The sequence below is a fragment of the Anser brachyrhynchus genome (assembly GCF_964034855.1).
Source record: "Anser brachyrhynchus genome assembly, chromosome: 20".
NCBI lineage: Eukaryota > Metazoa > Chordata > Aves > Anseriformes > Anatidae > Anser > Anser brachyrhynchus.
This window is the reverse complement of record NC_137713.1, coordinates 7,087,631-7,107,495: the sequence shown is the minus strand read 5'-3', so window position 1 is coordinate 7,107,495 and position 19,865 is coordinate 7,087,631. Positions and strand designations below refer to the sequence as shown.

At 54.1% G+C, this 19,865-nt stretch overlaps 2 protein-coding genes across 14 annotated transcripts; one reads left to right on the top strand and one right to left on the bottom strand.

Moving 5' to 3' along the window:
• Positions 1-113: 113 nt before the first annotated feature.
• Positions 114-13,429, bottom strand: UNC45B (unc-45 myosin chaperone B). 6 transcript variants are annotated; one of them, XM_080563485.1, is made up of 21 exons: positions 13,197-13,254; positions 11,384-11,460; positions 11,025-11,186; positions 10,699-10,735; positions 10,367-10,542; positions 9,724-9,813; positions 9,084-9,251; positions 7,760-7,928; positions 7,427-7,597; positions 6,427-6,598; positions 5,596-5,896; positions 5,111-5,205; positions 4,558-4,699; positions 3,984-4,124; positions 3,669-3,796; positions 3,312-3,378; positions 2,832-2,945; positions 2,607-2,722; positions 2,114-2,231; positions 1,851-2,006; positions 114-936 (listed from the first exon to the last, which is right to left on the bottom strand). In XM_080563485.1, the coding sequence occupies exons 3-21, from the start codon at positions 11,184-11,186 to the stop codon at positions 670-672; spliced, it is 2,790 nt and encodes a 929-aa protein (XP_080419611.1). In that variant the 5' UTR covers positions 11,384-11,460; positions 13,197-13,254; the 3' UTR covers positions 114-669. The 6 variants fall into 6 exon arrangements, with proteins under 6 accessions (XP_080419611.1, XP_080419610.1, XP_080419609.1 ...); XM_080563484.1 differs by lacking the exon at positions 13,197-13,254 and adding an exon at positions 12,862-12,894; XM_080563483.1 differs by lacking the exon at positions 13,197-13,254 and adding an exon at positions 12,476-12,783.
• On the top strand, positions 12,993-19,431 carry RAD51D (RAD51 paralog D). Of its 8 annotated transcripts, none has more exons than XM_080563513.1 (11): positions 12,993-13,125; positions 13,780-13,893; positions 14,041-14,102; positions 14,256-14,374; positions 15,077-15,158; positions 15,604-15,738; positions 15,894-16,016; positions 16,150-16,240; positions 17,106-17,176; positions 18,076-18,243; positions 18,905-19,431. In XM_080563513.1, the coding sequence occupies exons 2-11, from the start codon at positions 13,812-13,814 to the stop codon at positions 18,986-18,988; spliced, it is 1,017 nt and encodes a 338-aa protein (XP_080419639.1). In that variant the 5' UTR covers positions 12,993-13,125; positions 13,780-13,811; the 3' UTR covers positions 18,989-19,431. The 8 variants fall into 8 exon arrangements, 6 of the variants coding, with proteins under 6 accessions (XP_080419639.1, XP_080419640.1, XP_080419637.1 ...); XM_080563514.1 differs by lacking the exon at positions 12,993-13,125 and adding an exon at positions 13,361-13,462 and having other exon boundaries at positions 15,921-16,016; XM_080563511.1 differs by lacking the exon at positions 12,993-13,125 and adding an exon at positions 13,361-13,462.
• Positions 19,432-19,865: the final 434 nt, after the last annotated feature.

Genomic DNA, 19,865 nt, shown 5'->3' with positions numbered 1-19,865 from the left:
GTGGTGTAAATTCAGCTTGTGCCCACATTGCTGGATGTGAAGCAAACTTGAGATTGGGAATTGCCCCAGATCCTCCATTTGCTTAATTAAAGCAGAACAGTAGAGATTCCACATGGAACAAAGTAATACATTTATTAAAAGTTCATCCACCAGCCTCAAACTCTGGCACACCACTTAAAGACATTTAAAAATACCATAAATGAACAACAAAAAAAAGCACACAACTAACAGCCAACTTCTTTTCTGAATGCAGGATGGGATGCAATTAAACCTCCTCCTGGTTCCATCACTGGTAGGAATTACTGAAGTACCAGGAGCTGTGGATGGTTGCAGAACCAATTTCAGTTGAGTTTTCTTCAACAGCCCCGGAACATTTCCCAAACAACCAACTCTTTCCATAGCTAGGCCTTGAAACTTTAAGTATTATCAGCTGAATGGGGGCAAAGAAAGAATTTACACCATCTAGAAACTATTCAGATGGACATTTTCCAAATTTCTGATGCAAATGCCACCCTTTTCGTAATACAGTTTCTGATCTTCTAAAACTGTCCCCCAGCTCTATTCCATGCCTTGACAATGGGAGTAAGTTTTCTTCACGGTTCTGTTCTCCACGTTTCTCAGTAGCTTTTTTTTCTCCCCACTCAGCCTTTTTCGGTACTTTTCATTTCCTCATGCTCGAGAGAGAGGTTTGATCAGTCCATAATCCATGCATTTTGTGAGGCAATCGCGTGCTACATTAATGATGTGCTGCTTCTTGGGGTCATCTTCTTGCTTGCCGATGAAGGTCAGGATCTCTAGGAGCTCTGTCTCCACCACCTTCTTTGCTAGCTCTTTGTCAGCGCTGATTAAATTGAAAGTGATGACCAGTCCGCGGTGCTGCACTTCCATGTTATCATGCAAGCAGAGCCTCTGCAGGATTTCAAGCCACTGGGTGGTCTTCAAGGAAGGGAGATATCATTAGTATTGGTCTGAAGAATAACCTCAACCGCGAACACAAGTTTGGCAGGGCATGTCCCAGCAGAAGTACAGGGACTCACCTCTTCATACTTATGTCAGGTATGGTTAGTTGATTCTGTAACTAAGGAAACCTGACTCCAAAACTGTGAACCCCTTCACGTACTGCCCACCTCCATCCCCATGTCAGAAGTTTTCATGACCCTAGCACCACATAAAACAGAAGTTCCACATGTACGCTGCTGCATAATCTCTGTGCAGAGAATCTTGCTAGAGAAGCAACACAGCTGAGATGACTGGAAGCAGTCCACTCCCCACAGTAATTTTCCTGAGCCCCTCCTTTGGCTTGATTGATGATTTGTATTCTAATAAACCCCAGCGTCCAACATCAGCATGTGTGCCACAAAAAGAGGGTTCGTTTGTCAACCACAGATATTCTGCTCTGAAGTGTCTGAGCTCTCAGGACTAGAGATCTCTGTAGGAAGCGGAGATGTTTTGGTATCTGTAAAGCTCAATACATTACTGATCAAGCTCTTTTCATTTCTGAATGAAGCAAGGTTTGGATTTCACGTTACGTATGGCAGGTTTTAAGGATCTATACTGAATACCATTCTGCATTCCTAACCTTGTTTGACAGCTAGTATGCTGGACTTCACTTGAGGAATAGCTACATAAAAATGTTTCATCTGAGGTGAAGTCTTGGAGACTGATATAAACAAGACTGTTTTACTTTGTGCAGGGGTGGACTAGGAGCATGAACATCCACGTCTCAGCTTCACCAGTAAGTTCCTCGCTAGCCATCTGGTAGACTACATCTTCCCTATGAGCATTTTCACTGAGCCAGGCCCCTTTCAAGGTTACTTCTACACTGCCAGTGATTCTACTTATGGTCTTACCACTTCAGTCATCTTAGAGCAGAGTTTCTTTTGTGCCGCTGTAAGCATGGCCAGGGCTCCTGCTGCTGCCCTCTGCACTTTCTCATCATCCTCACCACACAGTAACACCACCAACTTCAGCCGGTCATTTCCATCAGCCACAAACCGCTCTTGAACCTGAAAAAAAACACACGATATCCAGAGACAACACAGTTATGAACGCATCACTGAGGTGGCTCACGAGCTGGTGCGTGCAGTCGAGTCTGAGATGCAGAGTGAGTTACCTCCTTGTTGACCACCAGGTTGCACATGCACTCTGTGGCTGCCTGTCGAAGTTGGTCATGGTTCTCAAACATGTAGTTTTCAATGTCTGGCAATGCCTTCTCCTTGACTATCTTCATCCTGTGTTGAAGAGGAGTCAAAACACATCATGGGACATGCAATAGTCACCCTAAAATATTAACTGCAGACAGAAGGGAGGCAGGGAAGGGCGTAAAATGAATCTGGGCCCACAGCACTGAAACTCATTAAATGTGCTTCATCCCTTATCTAATGCCAATTGAATTCACATTGTTTTTCCTTTTTCTAAGGGAAAACATGCCACTCTTCTTACTGGTTATTCTATTAATCTTTCTGTTCTAAGACCTTTATATCTCTGCCAAAGGTAGCTCAAATTAATCAGTCTTTGCAGTCCCATAAGAAAAGCATTGAACTGAAATTCAGCTTCACCCTGATAAAGCATATAGGAAAGAAAGGTGAAAAAGCAGGTACGCTCACCTAAGTTTGTCACTTCTTCCTGAGAAGTTAGTGAGACCCAACAGAGCCTCATAATTCTGGAGGCCGTCTCTCTCAGTGTTCAGCAGGCTGACAAGGGGCCTCACCACTTCATACACCTGTGAGAGAACATGTAACACGTGTCACCACTTTTCCAGCTTTCATATCTTGGCAATTTCCATTTGCTAATGGAGTTGTTTTTGTTTTGTTTTTTTTTTTTAAACTTACCCTCTCTCCTGGGAATGCTATATCTGGATTGGAAATAGCAGCAATTTTTGCCAGAGCATGAGAAGCCTTTATCTTGCCAACATCTGTACCTTCCACAGCCAGAGGTATCAGGGCCTAGTGACACAGAGGAAAGCATTAAATGCCCCTGACAAGATTCACAGGATGGCCTTGATGTATGCTAGGGTAAGTTTAAAATATCCTAAAGATTTGTCTGTTGGAGAAATGGGTCTGGGCGGTAGCCCACAGTGATGTTTTCCATTTGCTCATACATGCACCATGCCAGAACTGGAAGCTGACAAACAGTTATTTCAAGGTTCATTAGAGGTTCATTGCAAGCTTCATTGGAGGCTTGCAGAGGTAAGACTGCAGTCAGTCTGTGCCCCAGGGGCTACCAGGACAGCTCAGGCTTTTCTGCCACCTTCCCTCACTGTAGGCTCCCGACAGACAGTAAATGCACATCAGGCAGATAAGAGTCATCACCTTTCCACCACCTTGAGCAATGACGGTCCCACGGTCCTTGGGGTCCTCACACAATGCAAGAAACACCCTGCAACAGCACAGCATCGCTCAGTGAAACAGCCATGCCAGATGGCCAAAACCAGTACAGGTGACTAGAAATTCAAAACACAACCTAGCAAGACAGTCCCATAAGCCAGCTTCGATGCCAGCATGAGCATTTTATGAAATAGGTTAAGAAATGCTTTGTGCTTAAGCCTTTTCTCCACCCCCGTTTCATCCTGCCCCTGTAGGCAGGACGCACCACCCCGCAAACAAGGAGCCAACCCAGGCACCCATCTCAGGCCAGCACCCCCGGCTCCCAGGACGGAAGGCAGGCACCTGGCTATGAGCTCCTTGCTCTGGTCCGTCAGAATGGCACTGTCTGCCTTCACCATGCAGGCCAAGGCAGAGACGACGCCGGCTTTCAGCAACCGCTTCACTCTCTTCACAACAAAATCTTTCTTGTCCTGGCAGGGGGGGGACATTGGAAAGGGGTCAGCCCCTCAGCAGCCCCCATCCTGCTCGACTACAGCCAAGCCTGGCTGGAGAGCAAAGAGATTGCAGCCTCGTAGCCTGGGAGCCAGGAGGCCTGAGGTCTGTGACAATGAATACACCAAAGAAAGTCTTCAGACCTGAGCATCTCCTCCAACCTACCTTTGGATGCTCCTCAGGCACGTGCTGCTTGGAGAATTTTGCCAGTTGCACCAGCTCCGGGACCAGCTCCTTGGTGTCGTAGCTGTTGGTGCAGTTCACCAGCGCAGAAGCCACAGAATACAGGATAGTCTTGTCACTCATCTGCACAGAAACAAAAGTTCATGTGAGGGTGAAGAGAACACGGCAGGGAAACATGTCCCCAGACTGCAAGCCACCACCTTGGCAGTCCTAGCTGAAGTGCCCATTGGCTTCTCCCCTGGTCAGGGAAAAATGGAAGTTTATGGTCAAACAGGATGTGGTCTCATCAGATGCTGTCTGAATCTTGATGCCTTTGGTTTTTGTGCAGGAACACCTACTGATAGGACAGGTAAGAGCAACCTTCCACACTCCTGGGAGAAGACCAGGATGAGAACAAGCTTGAGGTGTCTCAACTGCACAGGCTAAACTGACGTTTTGCCAAGCTAGATAGAGGTGAGGTTTTGGGGTCACAGCTTCTCCAGCTTGGGGAGACAGTGTTACTCTGGAGAGCTTGATGCTACCAGAGGAGTGAGAGAACAAGGAAAGGGGAAAGCACCTTGGCTAATTCAAACATAGCTTGCAGGGCTTGTTCGTCTTCCACAAAGTCATCTTTCACATCTGCATCAAGGGTCAGGTACGCCAGTCCTTCCACAGCCCACTTCCTGGTGCGGGCATCAATGCTGGTGTTGCACAACCACCTGGAAGAGAGAAATCTGAATTTATCTCAGGAGCCAGCACTAATTTATTCGAGAGGAAAAACTAAGATGTGCTGAGAACTGTATCAGGCCTGAACCTGTACGTAGGTCCTGCTGCAACTCCCTTGTGGGTCCCTTGAGACAAGACCTCCTCCCATGGCCCAACGTGAGGGATCTAAAGGCCACAGGGGAGAACAGATTAGGACAGCTACACAGCACTGAGGCAGGAGGAACATCAGCTGCTTGAAGCTTTGAAGAGCTCCAGGTCCCGGAGCAATGGCCCCACGGGCATTATCAGCTGTCAAGCAGCAACAAGAAACGAAGGCAACGCGTGGGCAGGATCTCACAGGGAAGGAGCATACTGTATTTTGAAAAAGTATGGAATAACAGGAGAAAAGACAAGGTAAAACTCACTTTCGGCACTGCCTGGCTAGCTTCTCAGTGGACCCCTCGGCAAATTGCCGCAGTCCGTAATCTGTCCCTCCTGCTGAGCCCAGCTTGCAGAGACCCTGAGGAGGAAGAAAACACACCGGTGAGAAAGGTTCATTAATCCCCTAGTGGTGCTGCCCAGAATCAGCCTAAACCCATATCTAAAATTTGAAGTCAGTTCTAAGAGGAAACATCCCAATACCCAGGAGATTTTTCAGCTCGTAGCACAGCAGTCCGATCCTGTGCTCTTATGGGATGTCTTTAACCAGTTTTGCCTTCAATGTTCCCAATAATCCCTGTGCTTTTCTGGTCTGCTCTCTCCCCCTTTCTTGCAGGGGAAGCACCATAAGCCATCCCCCAGCTGCGAGGGCTGACCCAGCACGTTCCCAGCACCTCCTCCCTCTCCCAAGTCCAGGGGCAAGGTAGGGAGCAGGGCAGGTGGAGAAGAGGCAGGGGGCTGACGTCCTTACCACCAGGGCTCGGATTTTGATCTTCTCATTCTTGGTCTTCTTGTAGATCTCCTTCAGGAGCGTCACTCCGTTAGAGATGATGAAAGTGGCCCTGCTCAGCTTGGTGGAGGCGTGGATGAGGGCTTCCACAGCCACCAGCTGGTCAATCTCCCTCTCGGACCCACACAGGGCAACCATCATCTCCATGACTCCCTTCATGCCCAGCAGCTTGTTGCCTAAGTCGAAGGGCCCTTGCAGAACCCCAGACACCATCTGGATGGCGTGGAGTGTCTTATCCATGTTCTGGGGGTCGATTTTGCTCCTGCATGGGACAGAGAGAGTCAGCACATGGCTCAGTGGTCAGTTACTGTTCTCATTCCCTTGGATAGTTCCTTATGGGACAGGGAATGTCCTCCATCAGATTGGGGGCAGTTGGAAAGCTAGATTGACTGCTACTGCACCCCACGGGAGATCTGGGGCACCAGGAAAGGTGGGGTGGGGTATGGAGAGATGTTCAGGTTGCCCGAGGGATCCCCTCTGCTGCACTCTGGCAGGGGAAGCAGGGACATAGAGAACAGTTTTGTTTCAAGAGAATAACAGGTCCCTTGTTTCTCTGCTGGATTTCACTCCACTGGTGAAATATGTAGGTATTTGGGACACAGCTGATTGCAAATTCATGCAAAGTTTGCGATCCAGCAGGTAGGATTACATGAGGATTTGAGGATCCATGCTGAGGAATCGTGCAGGATCTCAAGCAAATCATCTCCCAGGGCCTCAGTTTGGCATCTAACCGCACTGCAAGACCCCCTCGCTTTCTTTAGCCCTCCCGCGCCTCGAGCCCACCCGACTCACTTGATGTACTCCTCGCAGATCACCCGGTAGTTGTCACGCTCCGGGTCGCAGCGCAGGTCGTCGTACAGCTTGTTTAGGAGGATGGACGCAGTCAGCTGGGTGTTCTCTGTCAGCGGCAGGCAGTCAGGCATCTCAGGAATCTGGCCCACCACTTTCAGTATCTTTTTTAAGCCTGGAAACAATGAAGTGATATGGCTGCTAGAGCAGAGAGGGCCTGGACAAGATTTGGGATCGTTTGCTGCGTTCTTGCAACAAAACAACCGTCTTAGTTTTCATCTTAGTTTTTTATAGCCTAATCATGTCATGTAAGACAAAGAAGTTATCGAGATATTTACTGGAAAGGACCTTCTGCTGGTGGGTTGTGGGTTTGCAGCACGGAGCATTTATCCAGCTCTCGGAGAAGCAGAACTGTGCAGCTGGGCCCCAGCTGGGCCAGGGGGCATGGAACCTCCTGACCTCCCAGGCTGGAGGCCCTTACTGGGGAGAAGTCATGACCTTCAAGTGATTCTGGATGTCTTAACCCTCCTTTTGCTACAAGCGTTATTAAAGAACTTTCACCAAAATGGTAAACACGCACACATTGGAATTGATATAAAACAGCCCACACATTAACACCCCCCCCCCTCCTTTTAGAAATCAAATTTAAGCATCCAGGAAACCCAGTGGTTTTTCATCTCCTGCCTAAGGCACCCAATTTATGCAAGCCAAATTGCCCTAACATTACAAACATCAGCAAATACACTGGAATAAACTAACTGGAGAAGCTTAAACCAATTCTCTGGAAACTGAAGAGATCTTGTTTTCATACATGCTTTTTTTCCTCTTAACCTTATAACTATTTCCTGCTAATAAGCTCTGAATTTGCTCCAGGCTTGCATGCACCAAATAAAAAAAGCCCGAGTGAATTCATTTTGTAGAGAGGAACAATTTTACAGCTGTTCAAGCAATAGGCAGCTCCATGCCTCCCAGGCCAGAGCAGGAACGGAGGGGAAGGACTCACCATTGTCAATGACAAAGATGGTCCTGCTGTTGTCGTGGTCTTTCAGGTCTTTCCTCGGTATGTTCTTGTTGAGGAGGTTGAGAGCTCGGTCTCGTCCTTGCCCAGACACTTTCTTACTGACCAACATATCCAGCAAACGTGTTGTGATCATCCTCAAGTCTTTTTTAGTATCTACAGAAGCAAGGCAGTAGCAGCCAGTTAGGAGAAGTTTTCTTTGAAAGCTGGTGAATCCAGTGAAAACCACTCAAAGCCACCACATGGCTGGAACGTAGGTGTTTAAGTCAGAGCAGAAAGCACCTTTTTCTCCGGACAGACCAAGGGACTGCCCATTACCTAGCACCACAGCCTCCTCCTTCCCGTGCTGCTCCTCTTTGCCCTGGCCCAGCAAGCAGTCAGTGATGGTCTGCAGGAGGTTGCAGACAGCCAGGGAGATCTCCTCGTTGTCCACCGACATCCACATACAGATGCTGTCGATGCCCAGGTAGTGCAGAATTGCGGTGGCCTGGTCCCAGAAAGGAGAAAACAGAGCGGCAGTCAGCAAAGGGTAAGAGCCTGTCCCTCCTGCATGCTTTACAAAGGTCAGGCTTGGCTTGTAAAAAAGTATTTTCTCTGGTGAATCCTAAGTCTGCACAGGGCAGTTTTACTTTTCAGCCTTGCGTTCATTTATAAGACAACTTCTAACAATCCAGAGTTGTCAGAAATGATGGGCTATTTACTCCGAGGATGCTGAGATGAGCACAGCTGGGTCTGGTCCCCACACCAGGTGGGTAACAAGGAGACAGTTTAGTGCAGGAACCTGTCCTGGCTGCCAGCAAACCCTGTGTCATCACACAGTGTCCCCACGCATGGTGACACCAGCAAGTCAGGGGAGGCCTGTTCAGGACTACTCTGACCTAGTGGGCTTCCCAGCACAGCCTTTGTGCAGAAGACAACAGTTAAGGTTTCAGAAATAAAATAGGTGTCCACAGCACTGGATTTTTATCCGATGTCTTATCCATCTTCTGTCGTGTTGTAGTTCCCCCCACTCCTCCTTCACACCATTTCACGGACATCCTTGCTCATGTGGGCTGGAAGCAGGAGGTGGACACGCACATGTAGCAGATGGGACCTCTCACGGGCCATTTTGCACAACAAAAACTTGATTTTGAGCAAGACACTAGCTGGGTCAGACTGCCGGGACTTCCCTTGGGACCCCTTCCAGGAATCTGAACTGTCTTGCAGATCCTCCCTGCTTTCCTTCCTCTAACAGAAGTCTTGGGCAAAACTTCCCTGCAGAGACCAAGTCATTTTTTGCTTTCCTGAGACCTGTGGTGAAGGACCGGGGCTTGACCCAGCCCTGCCCACCACCACTTGTGGTGATGACATCCTAAATTTTGCTTCACCAGCACACAGGAAGGCACCACGAGGAGCACAGCTTTGACCCCAGGGGTCAGGAGCACAGTGACAGGATCAGTTTCTTCGGTCTGTGTTAACCCACTTGTTTATTTGTGTTGTTTTCCCCAGAATTAAAAATGTCATTCGTAGGATTTCATTTTTTCCCTGCAAGAAGCAGAAGGAGGTGAAATCCCCGCTGCTCACAGACATTGCCAACGACTGATTTTCCACTCCCCAGGTGCAAGGCAAGAGCAGTGAAGGTCCCGAGCACCCCGCTGCTTACCCGAGCCTTATGTCCCGTGCACATGCCCGAAAGCGTCCTCACGGCTGCCAGGATCAGCTCAGCATTTTTGGTTTCTATCAGCTGCAGCAGCAAGCTGACCCCGTTGTTCTGGAAAATCCTCTCAGCGCCCGCTTCCTCCCGCCCCAGGACTATGAGGTTGTTCGCAGCCTGGAGGGGAGACAAGAGGACACGTTAGCGGCACGACCCCGGCCTCCAAAACTCCTCCACCAAATTCCCAGACCTGGCTCTGGGATGTGCTGGTGGGAGCTGTGGGCGCCCAGCTGGCAGAAGTGCACAGCTCTGACCCCACCGAGAGGTTTCTCCAGGCACACTTTGGGACCAGCTTTGCTCCTCTCAAGACAAATGGGTCAGCACCCAGCAGGAGACACAGGGAAGGTGGAGGAGAGGGGCCGGTTTGATCCCTCCTCTGGTATTTGGGAGGCTGGCCCACCCTCAGCACAGGGGTGATGGCTCCTCGGGGCATTGCCCCTCTCAGCTGCCTCAGAGCGTGCTTCTTCTCCCTGCTCCTGACCTCGTCCTCCAGCTGGGGAGGTGGGGAAGGGAAGGCGGCCTTCTGCTCCTCAGAGGGGCCTTTGACATTAAACAACAGCAATTTGGGCAAGTCCGGGGCAATTCTCACCTTCTCTCGCTTCTCCTTCTCGCTGTTCTCATCCAGCAGGATTTCAAACATCTTCTGTACCCTCAGGTCCGTGGAGAACTGAATGCGCAGCTGTGCCAGCAGAGAGCACGGAGCATCAGAGGCAGAAAATCAAGAAGCAATTTTTCCTTACCCCTTCAAGACAACCACAGGCCTCCAACTAGCAGGCAGTGAGCTGAATAACAAAACAAGTGTAACTTCTCAGAAACAGCATCGATTGCCTGTTTCAGACACAGGGGCCCAAACCCTGAGCCATCGTCTGAGACCTCGTGGTGCTTTGCGATGCAGGGACGGGACACAGCACCTCTGAGGAGGGACCAGTCCATGTGGGGACTGCCAGACCCTGTCTGAAGCCAGTCCAGCTCCTCACCAGGACCTTACCGAGATGTTCAGGACCAATCCAGCCTCGGGAGAAAGCTGTCATGCTTTTTAATTTATCCATTCAATCTGATCCTCAGATTTCCATGTTTCAAGTAGGAACTTCCAGTTCCAGAGCCTGTTTATCCCCCTACACTGCTGTAAATTTTCAGTATGACCAATAATCCAGCGAGACCCCAGAGCAAGGAGTGCCCTCGGTCTTCCCACTGCTGGGCTGCGAGCCTGGGACTGCTCCCCCCAAATTTACCTTCTCCTGGATGTCAGCCCCCAGCCGCCTCAGGGTCTCCTGGAAGTTTTTGTTGCGGGGCTCGATGGTAGCACATTTCTGAGCATCTTTGAATGCTTGGTCCAATTTCCCCAATTTTTCCAGAGCTTGGCTGCGCCGGTACAAGGCTTTGATATCCGAAGAATTGATGTCGATAGCTGGGAAAGGGATCCGAAAGACCAGGCATCACAGTTTGCTTCTCAGGAACCCCCCATGTAAACCGTGATCTGCTTCACAGCGACTGCAGCTCCTGAGAGCAGGCTGGAGCGAGTGTAAAAAACAGCTCTCCTTTCTAAAAACTGCCCCCTCCTTACCTCTCGATGCATCCGAGGCTGCCTTGGCATATTCCTCCTGTCAAACCAGAAAGGCAGTGCAATTTGTTAGCAGCGGAACAGCAGGGCAGCTGAGACAGTTTTGGTACAGAGGCGAGTAACTCATTGTGCTGCAGATCTGTGCCTGTTCTGTGCCGGGACAGGCAGCGAGCGATGCCCCTGCACCTCCAGCCAGGGCTTACAGAGCCCCTGTAAGATGGAGCAGGGTGGCTGCCAAAAGCTTGCACTTCAAAATGGTTAAATGGGGCCATCTCTGAGCTGAACCGGGGTGCTCAGCCCTGTCGGGATGGAGGGGGAGCTTTTCTCACCTTCTTCAGGAAGCAGGCCGCCCTGTTGCGGTACAGCACTGCCTGCAGCGCCTTGTCCTTGCTGAGCTTGATGGCCTGCGTGTAGCTCTGAGCGGCTTTCTCGTAGTCGCTGGCCTGGAAGTATTTATTGCCTTCCTCTTTCAGCTGGATGGGATCCTCCATCTAGGGGGCAGAGGGGAAAAAAAAAAAGAAAAGAAAAAAAAAAGCATGTTTTAGGAGTTCTAAGGAAAAACACGGAATTTGTGCCCCTTCTGTTTTCTGCCGCCTCTGCCAGCAGGGTCGCCCGCCCACGCCACCCAGCTGAGCTTCACCATGAGCCCAGCGTGTAATAACCACACGCATGAATAAAAGCAGATTACCAGGCTAAAGCGTTTGGAAAATCAAACTGCTCCTCAAGGCTGTGGCTTCTCAGAAGCTTTTCCCAAGGTTGTAGATCCTTAAGGGCCAATTAATAAATGAAAAAGTAACAAAAAGCAGCTTGAGAAGTCCGCTGGCACTGCGTAGGGTCCGTACGGCTCAGGAAAGAGCTCGCCTTCCACTCCAAGTTTGGGCAGGACCTGGCAGCTCCTGCTGCGTGTCAGTGTCACCTGTCACCACAGCCTGTCCCCTTCCCGTGCTATATAGCACCCAGGGAGGGCTGCGAGCCAGGGCGCCAGCAGCCAGCCCAGCTCGGGGGGGACACACCGTGCACGGGGACACGGCTCCCCGCAGCGAGAGGGGATGCTCTCCCACCCGCCGGGACGGATCGCAGCTTTCCTCGACCCACAGAGCTGCACGGGGCAGGGGGAGCAGGAATGGGAGGGCTTTGTGCCAAAAAAAGCCCACGGCTGGGACGGCTGACCCCCGTCCCAGCGCTCAGACCCGTCTCCCTTTCTATTTAGGGACGCACGAGACAGCTGCACAGGGACAAGTGGCCCCGTGCCGGCAGCTGCGGCAGTGCCCAGCACCTTCCAGAAGGCCCTCGGGGGGAAGCATCCAGCACTGCCACCTCCCTGCAGGGACTTGGGAAGCCTGAACTGCTGGAAATCCCACCCTAATGGAAATCCCACCCGTGTCCCGCGCTCCCACAGCCCACCGGGCACGGTCTAACACAAAGGTCTGTATCGGAGCCCAGCAGCCCACTGCTGTGACGAGAGCCTCAGCTCGAGGGACACCAGCGCTCAGCCCCTCAGCCCCCCACGTTTCACAGGGTCACAGCTTTGGGAATTCTGCTTTGCAGCTTCTCTCTCCCCAAAACGCCCGCTCAGTTGCTCCGATCAGCTCACGCTGCGAGGCTGAGCCGCAGCAGGCAGTGCAATAGGCAGCGCGATCCCCTGCTGAGGCTCTGCCAAGAGAAATTCGTTATCTGCAGCCCTGGTGAGCTGCGTCCCAGCCTGGGGATCTTCCGCCTCCAGGTCCAAGGCAGAGGCAGCTCTGCAGGGTGTAAGAGGGTTGCTCTGCCTCAGGCGGACCTGGTGTGGTGGCTTTTCCAGGCTGTGCTCGGGTATGTGGGTCAGAAAGCCCTTCCCACGTTGCTTTTGGTCCAGGAAGGGTCAGCTCAGCCCTGCCAGCCCCCCTCCTGCCTGGCCCAGGCCCCCCACGCCAGCAGCTTCGCCCCCACCAGCAGCAGCAGCGCTGGGGGAGCCCCCAGCAAGCCCAGTTCCGCACCAAAAGTGTGGCTGCGGCCTTGCCTCCCACATCTCAGTGGGTGCTGGGGGCCCTCTTGAGGCTCCGGGTGAGAAAGCAAAAGGAAGCTTTTCCTGGGGAAACGAAGTCCTAGGGGAACAGGGAGGGAGACGGCCCCCAGGCACCCCCTGCAGCAAGCGCCTTTGGGGACAGCAAGGAGCCCCCCACACACCTTCATTTTCCACCCCACAAACCTGCCCGAAAGAGCTTCAGAAGTCACAGCAGAGTGTTAATTAATTAATTAATTAATTATTTTTTTCCCTGCTTGCACCAGCTGCTTTGCAGGAGCAAGGGGGGTGCCCCAGCAGCTCTGCAGGGAGACCGTGGACCCCCCCCGGCTGCTGGGCACCCCGCTGGCACCTGGAGGTGGCCCTGGACGCAGCACCCTCCTTTGATAGAAGGGACAAAACCCCTGCCTGGGAGCACGGGGAGCTCCGTAAGGCTTCACTGGCCCCCTCATTTCCCGAGCCCTTCGGCTCATTTCTATTTTTCCACTTTAAAATTTACCTGCACCCCCAACCCCTAACACAGCCGCCACCTCCATCACCATCAGCATCGCCACCATCACCACCAGCTGTCGTAGGGCCCCAGAGCACCCCTAGGTGCCAGCAGCCGGGGGGGGGGGGAGGCTCCCATTGCCCAGCAGGCCCCAGGGACCCCCCCACGCGAGACCCCTCGCCCACGGCGGCCGGCGGGGGGCTGCCGCTAGGGGGGGTGCGGAGCGGGGCCGGCCCTTCCGCAGGAAGCAGGAAGGGAGCCGGGGGGAGCCGGGGGTCCGTGGGGTGCTGGGGGGGCTGAGCGGGGCTGGGGCTCAGCCCCTGTGGTGCCTGGGGGCCCCCCCGGAGGGAGGCAGGAGCAGGGCACGGCGTGCTCCCGAGGGGCGCAGCCCCGCGTGGGTGAGGCTCCCGGCCTCAGCCCGGCAGGGTCTGGGGGCTGTCTGGTGATAAATTAGGGGATAAATGAAATCCGCCATCGCCCACTTCATGGGGCGAGGCCTCTGTGGTGCCTCCCCGGCGTGGGCCTCGCCGTGGGGAGGCTGCGGGGTCCCACGGGAGGCTGGCACCTGACCCACGCTCCGTCTCCTCCGCAGGGCTCCGCGCCCCGTCCCGGGGGTCCGGGGACATGGTGGTCCTGCGGGCCGGCCTCTGCCCCGGCCTCACCGAAGAGATGATCCAGGTCCTCCGGGCGAACAGCGTCAGGACGGGTAAAATGGGGGGGGATCGGGGTGGGGAAGGTCGGCCCCGGCACCTCCCGGGGGCACCGCGCTCTGTCCCCGTGTGGGAGCCGCCTGCTGTGGTCGTGGTCTGTCCGGGCTTGGCCTCCAGCTCCTCGTCCCTCGTGCTGTTTGCAGTGGTGGACTTTGTGTCGTCAGACCTGGAGGATGTCTCCCAGAAGTGCTCCCTGTCCTACAAGGTAACGGGGTGCCCCCACGTCCCGGCATTTCAGCTGGGGAGCTCAGAGCTCGGCTCACTGCTCGGATGGGCTTTTCCTGGGGGCAGCCCACAGCGATCATCGGTGGCCCCGAACTTCCCCAGTCCCTTTTACAGGTGTCTCTCTGCCCGCCAGGCGCTGGTTGCGGTGAGACGTGTGCTGCTGGCCCAGTTCTCGGCCTTCCCTGCCAACGGGGCAGACCTCTACGAGGAGCTCAAGAGCTCCACGGCCATCCTGCCCACCGGGAGCCCCAGGTGGGGACAGCGCCGGGGGAAGGCCGTGGCTGCCCTGGTTGTGGGGCGGTGATGCCCTGAGCGGGCTCAGTGGTGTCCAAACCATCCCAAGCAGCTGCCACCTGGCTCTGGCTTTGAGAGGAGAGAGGAGTTTTTTTTGTCCTGTGGCTGCAAAGTCAGCTGGTGTCTGTCCCTGGAGGGGGCGATGCTGATGTTGTCCTTGCAAGAGCCTGCACGTTTATGGGGAAATCTCACTTTTAGGCTGGGCAACACACTGCCTTCAGCCTTTCCAGCCTTTGCCTTGAGGGCTCCAGGGAAGAGGGCTGTGGATCTGGGAGGGCTTTGGAGTCGTGAAGTCCGACATTGGGCATGGGAATGAGTTGCTCTCTATTCCCTGCTCTTTATTTCTCTCCTTCCCCAGTCTCCTTGCTGGGCTGTAGCAGGGAGGATGCAGAGAAACCCCTGGGCATTCAGATGTGGCTCCCAGACCCACAGCTCCTCTCCAGCCCGGTGCGGGCCCCTTGTCCCCACCACACTGCAGATCTGCTACAGCCCGCGGTGCGGAGAGGGCCGGGGGTGGGAGGGAAGGAGCAGAGCCCGAGGCGTGTGTCTGCGTTTGGGAAGGGGGCCGTAGGGGCGGGTGTCTGGGCGCTGCAGCTTCCCATATCCCCGCCTTTCTGGCGGGGAGCACATTGATGGTCCCACCTTGTGTTGCACCCGCAGCCTGGACCAGCTGCTGGACTCGGGGCTGTACACAGGGGAAGTGACGGAGCTGATGGGCGCGCCGGGCAGCGGGAAGACGCAGGTGAGCGGGGCGGAGGAGGCGAGAGGGGCAGTGGGGGGGACATGGTGCCTTCAGGCACACGAAGCATCCCCTGCCCCGAACCGAGAGCCCTTGGCTAAGGGAGCGGAGGGACTTCTCAAAGGGGGAGAGCTGCTTGGCAGTCCTGGTGGCTCTCAGGCTGAGGCCATCAGAGGGATTTTGTCATTGGCAATAGTTGCTCTTGTCGTTTTTCCTTGGGTGTGAGGAAAAATAAGGCACTGAGTGAAACAGATGGTGCTCAGACGCTGGTTGCATCTCCAGTGGTCTCCAGCCTCTCCTACAGCACAAGGCAGCCCCAGGAGGAGGTTGGGATCAAGCTTCTGGCCAGCCCTGGTGGCTCTGGGGCTGCCGCCAAGGTCAGGGGACCCCGAGGGCTCCCCTTGTCCTTTGGGGGATGCTGGCTAACGCCACATCCCTGCCTCTCCAGGTGTGCCTCAGCATCGCGGCCAGCGTGTCCCTCGGCCTCAAGCAGCATGTCCTGTTCCTGGACTCCACGGGGGGGTTCACCGCCTCCCGCCTCTACCAGATGCTTCAGGCCCAGGCAGAGGATGAGGAAGAGCAGGCAAGTTCTGTGGAGCCTCCACCACTTGTGCTAAAACTGCCTTGGCTCTTGCCTGCCGACAGCCCCAGAGGTGGCTCAGCTGTCGTCTGTGTCCCCATGGGCTCTTCTGGGTCCAAACTCTTCCTCCTGAGGCCACTTTGTTTTTTCTTGGGGAGGCTGTCGGTGACACTGCTTTGTCACAGCTGGAGGCTCTGCAGCGGATCCAGGTGGCCCGCGTGTTCGACGTCTATGAAATGCTGAGTGCCCTGCAGGAGGTGCGGGACCGCCTCTCCCAGCAGGTAGGAGCCTGGCTCCAGGTCCCTCTCCTTGACAAGCGACACCAGCTCACCCCGTCCTGGGGACATCCTCCCTGCAGCCACGGGACTTTCAAAAATGTTGCTTGGCATTGCACGGGGTGCTTTTTTCCTGCAGGCGGTGAGCTGCACGGGACCTCTCAAGACGGTGGTGATCGACTCGGTCTCGGCTGTGATCCACCCGCTGCTGGGCGGCAGGCAGTCAGAGGGTGAGACGCTTCGTTGGGGCACGAGGCTGATGGCAAAACGCTGCGGGTGCAAGGCTCTTCCAGAAGAGCATCGTCCTCCTGTGTGTGCTGTGCCTGGGGTTGGGGCAGGGCTGATGAGAGTGTGGCTGCTCCTGGCTTGTCTTTTGCAACTGGATAAAATGGGAGTCTGCAGCATTATTTGCAAAGCTTCAAGCTAGCTGTGGCCATGCAGGCCAGGGGTCTGAAACCTTGCTGGGAGACAGGGGATGCACTGAGCTGTTTGCTTAACGAGTAAAACCTCTGCTTTTGGTGTCGTATTGCGGTAGCTAGCATAGTTTGTAAAGCTCCTTGTAGGCTCTTTTTGCCACATAGGCTCAAAGATCAGGAGTTGAGGGGCTTTCTGCTGGCTGAGATGCTGAGGAGACCCTCAGACACCTTCCGGAGCATCTCACACTTCGATAGCAGCCAGTGCTATCACAGCGGTTCCCCTCACAGCCATGGAAAATGAAGCTGTGAGCTGGAAAGAGGGGTCCTGTGCCTGCTAAATCAGCCTGGCCAAGTTTGTCTGGAGCTCCTGGTGCTTTTGTAGGGTTTTTTTGGCCTCAGGTGGAAGACAAAGGAGTGGGACAGCTCAGGGTTTGGTCTGTCCATGCCAAATCCATTTGCCTGGGCTCCCAGCAGAGGTCCCTGTGTGGTGCTGGTGTACAGCAGGGATCTGTGGGTGCAAAGGGTACAGTGGGGTGCTGGAAATGGGGTGAAGGTGCCCTTCAGCACCGTACCCAGGGCTCCCACAAATCTAGGTGTCACCTGCCTTCAGGGTGCACCTTGGGGGCTGTTCCCTGTGTTTTGGTTGGAACCCCCAGCAGCCCCATGCCTTGTCCTCCAGGCTTGGCCATCATGATGCAGCTGGCCAGGGAGCTGAAGATGCTGGCCAAGGAGTTCAGCCTTGCGGTGGTGGTGAGTGTTGCTGCGCCTTGTCCTTCATGTGCCACAGCAAGGAGCCCAGGAGAGGTTTTGGAGCACTTGTGAGGGGGGACCCCATTCCCATCTGAGCAGGAGGCCATCCCTCAGTGCTCTGCTCCCCACATAGCTCTGCCTCTGCAGCCTGCGGATGTTTTGTTCCAGCAAGTGTGGAGCAAGGACAGGGCTGCTTTGCTGCCTGCTTTTGTTGCTGTCCTCAGCCAACAAGTCATTCACTTGATTGAGCAAGGTAGTGTTAAGTACAGACAGACCAAAAGGCTGTTTGTATTTAGTTTTGATTACGCACCATTTATTTAAGAGGCTGGCTAGCTTCTTAAGTAACCTCATGCTTAGTTTCCATGGAGGAGTTGCAGGGCACTGCATTGCACAGAGCTGGGGGCTGGGAAGGGCCTTGCTGTGTTCTTCCCCCAGCTCTTGGCCAAGCAATTGCGTTTGCTTTGATGCTCCCAGGCAGGTTGCGGTGACCACAAATAATGTGTTTGAATTGGAAAAGCCACAACAGAAAGTGGTGGCATGCTGAACCTGGCATGGGAAGGCATTGAGACAGTCCTGCCCTTTGCTCTGATTAGCAACGAAGGAGGACAAAATGTCTTCAGGGACACTTGGAAGTTCCAAACTAAACTTCTGTGTGGCTTTAGTGCCAGGAGCTGCTGCAGCTTACAGATAGGAGTGAGCTGATGTCCGAGTACGTATCTGGTGCGGTTGCATGGGCTGTGTTTCAAGGGGATGGCACGGTCATGCTAAGGAGGAGAGCGCAGGAAGAAGAGAGAAACTTCACAGAAGTAGCAGCTTGGCCATCATCTCCTGGCCATCTCTGGTGTTCCACTGAGTAGTACCACTTTTCCCTGGGTGTGATGAGTGTGTCTGTGTGGCAGGTGACTAACCAGGTGACAAGGGACAGCAGCACCGGCCTGCTGAAGCCAGCCCTCGGCCGCTCCTGGAGTTTTGTGCCCAGCACCCGGGTACTGCTGGAGAGCAAAGGAGCTGCCTGGGAGGAGGCCACCACGCGGCGCAGCGCTTCCTTGGCAAAGTCACCACGGCAGGTGAGACTCCTGCCCGCCCAGCACCTCTGCGATGGAGAAGTGACTCGGACCTGGGCTCAGAGCAGAGGGAGGCTCCTTATGGGGTAGGGCAGGATCAGGCCCCATGGGGGGACCCAGTGCAACAGGAGAGGAGCAGATGCAGCCCGGCTGCATGCTATGGAAGACGAGAGCACCTGCTTCCTGCAGCCTGAGCTCGTATTTATAGGTGTGTTAAATGAGAGGCACTGCTTGCAATCTAGGTCACCTTGTTCCTCGTGCTCATCTTGCTCTCGGGATGCTGCGGAACCAGCTCAGACACCTGCAGAGGTGACCCTGGCCTGATCCTGCCTGTGCACGGGGCAGCGCTGCCTCAGCCCCCTGGCTCTGAGCCCTCTCTGCCTCCTGATCCAAATGGCTTTGGATGCGGTGGTGCGCTGGGCAGCGACATGCATCCGGGATGTGCTAAACGAGAGTAATAGTGCATCTGGGGACATCTTTCTTTACTAAATTGCATCCTCTATTTGTCTCTGTGTTCAGCAGACCCAGTTAAAATGAGGGCAGAAAAGTCCTCAAGGGGATGGATCTGGGGATATTGGCTCTGGGGCAGGTGATGGAGTGATGTGCAGGCTTGCCCTTTGTCCCAGCACAGCGAGGTTAAGCTCCTCTCTGTTTCTCCTTGCAGCCGACAGGGATGCAGGTGGAGCTGGATATTGGAAACAGTGACGTGCAGGAGCCAAGCCCAGCGACACCCACAGAGGGGCTCTGATGTGGACGGAAAAGCAAATGTCATGGTCCAGGAGAGCTGCAAAAAAAAACATACAAATGTTGAATGTTTTACATTCAGCCCATCTGAGTCCTGCAGCCCCAGGAAGGACCAACACCAAGCAGCTCCTGTTCTCCTGCACCTGGGAGAAAATGTGCGTGGGGTTCTCTGGAGACCTTGCTCAGCACATTCAGGCTGCGGTGGCTGGGCCTTGTGGGCAGCACGGCAAACGGGTCCCCTCCTCTGCAGGTTTTGTCTGCAGCCAACAGAGCTGCCCTGTCCTCAGCTGCTGGCTTGGGACCAGCTGGCATGTCCCTGTGCCGACCTGCGGCTTGTCACAGCAGCTTCATTCCCCCCATCACTTGCTGTCCTCTGGTCCTGGAGCTCTTCCTCAGGCAGCCCGTGGTGGTTTTGGTTGAGAAATTAAAAAAGGCATTGCACACTGCTGTGGTATTCAGGAGCTGGAAATCAGTTAATGGTAACTTCTGTTGGACTTCAAATTTCTGATTAGTCCCTAGCAGGAGTGGGGTGGGAAGGGCTGTTGATCAGCAGAGATGCGATCGGGTGCTTGATCTGACCCCACAGCAACAGCAGGGCCCTCAAGGGAGCCGCCGGTATTTCTGGGGCACTGCTGTGCTGCTCGCTTCCTGCTCTGGGCAACCTCCTGGGGCTTGTGCAGAGCTGGGGAGGAGATGAGAAGCTGGGTTGGAGCGTGGCCTCTCTTGACTCCAAATTTCTAGATCCTCATCCTCCTTGTGCTCAAGAGGAGTGTAAGAAACCTTCAGTAAGTGAGCTGATGCAGGTTGTGGTGGCTGGGACTCGGCAGGGCATTCTTATTAAACTAATGGCAGTGAAAACAGTTGTATTTTGAAGCCATTTA

Bases quoted from the DNA above. Each gene is read 5' to 3' on its own strand.
- UNC45B (XM_080563481.1), bottom strand. The intron at 10,736-11,024 runs GTGAGAAAAGCT...CTGGTTTGACAG, and splicing joins CGGCCTGCTTCCTGAAGAAG to GAGGAATATGCCAAGGCAGC. The intron at 4,700-5,110 runs GTGAGTTTTACC...TCTCTCTTCCAG, and splicing joins CTAGCCAGGCAGTGCCGAAA to GTGGTTGTGCAACACCAGCA.
- RAD51D (XM_080563513.1), top strand. From the start codon at position 13,812: ATGGTGGTCCTGCGGGCCGGCCTCTGCCCCGGCCTCACCGAAGAGATG. The intron at 14,103-14,255 runs GTAACGGGGTGC...TCTGCCCGCCAG, and splicing joins AGTGCTCCCTGTCCTACAAG to GCGCTGGTTGCGGTGAGACG. The intron at 18,244-18,904 runs GTGAGACTCCTG...TTCTCCTTGCAG, and splicing joins TGGCAAAGTCACCACGGCAG to CCGACAGGGATGCAGGTGGA.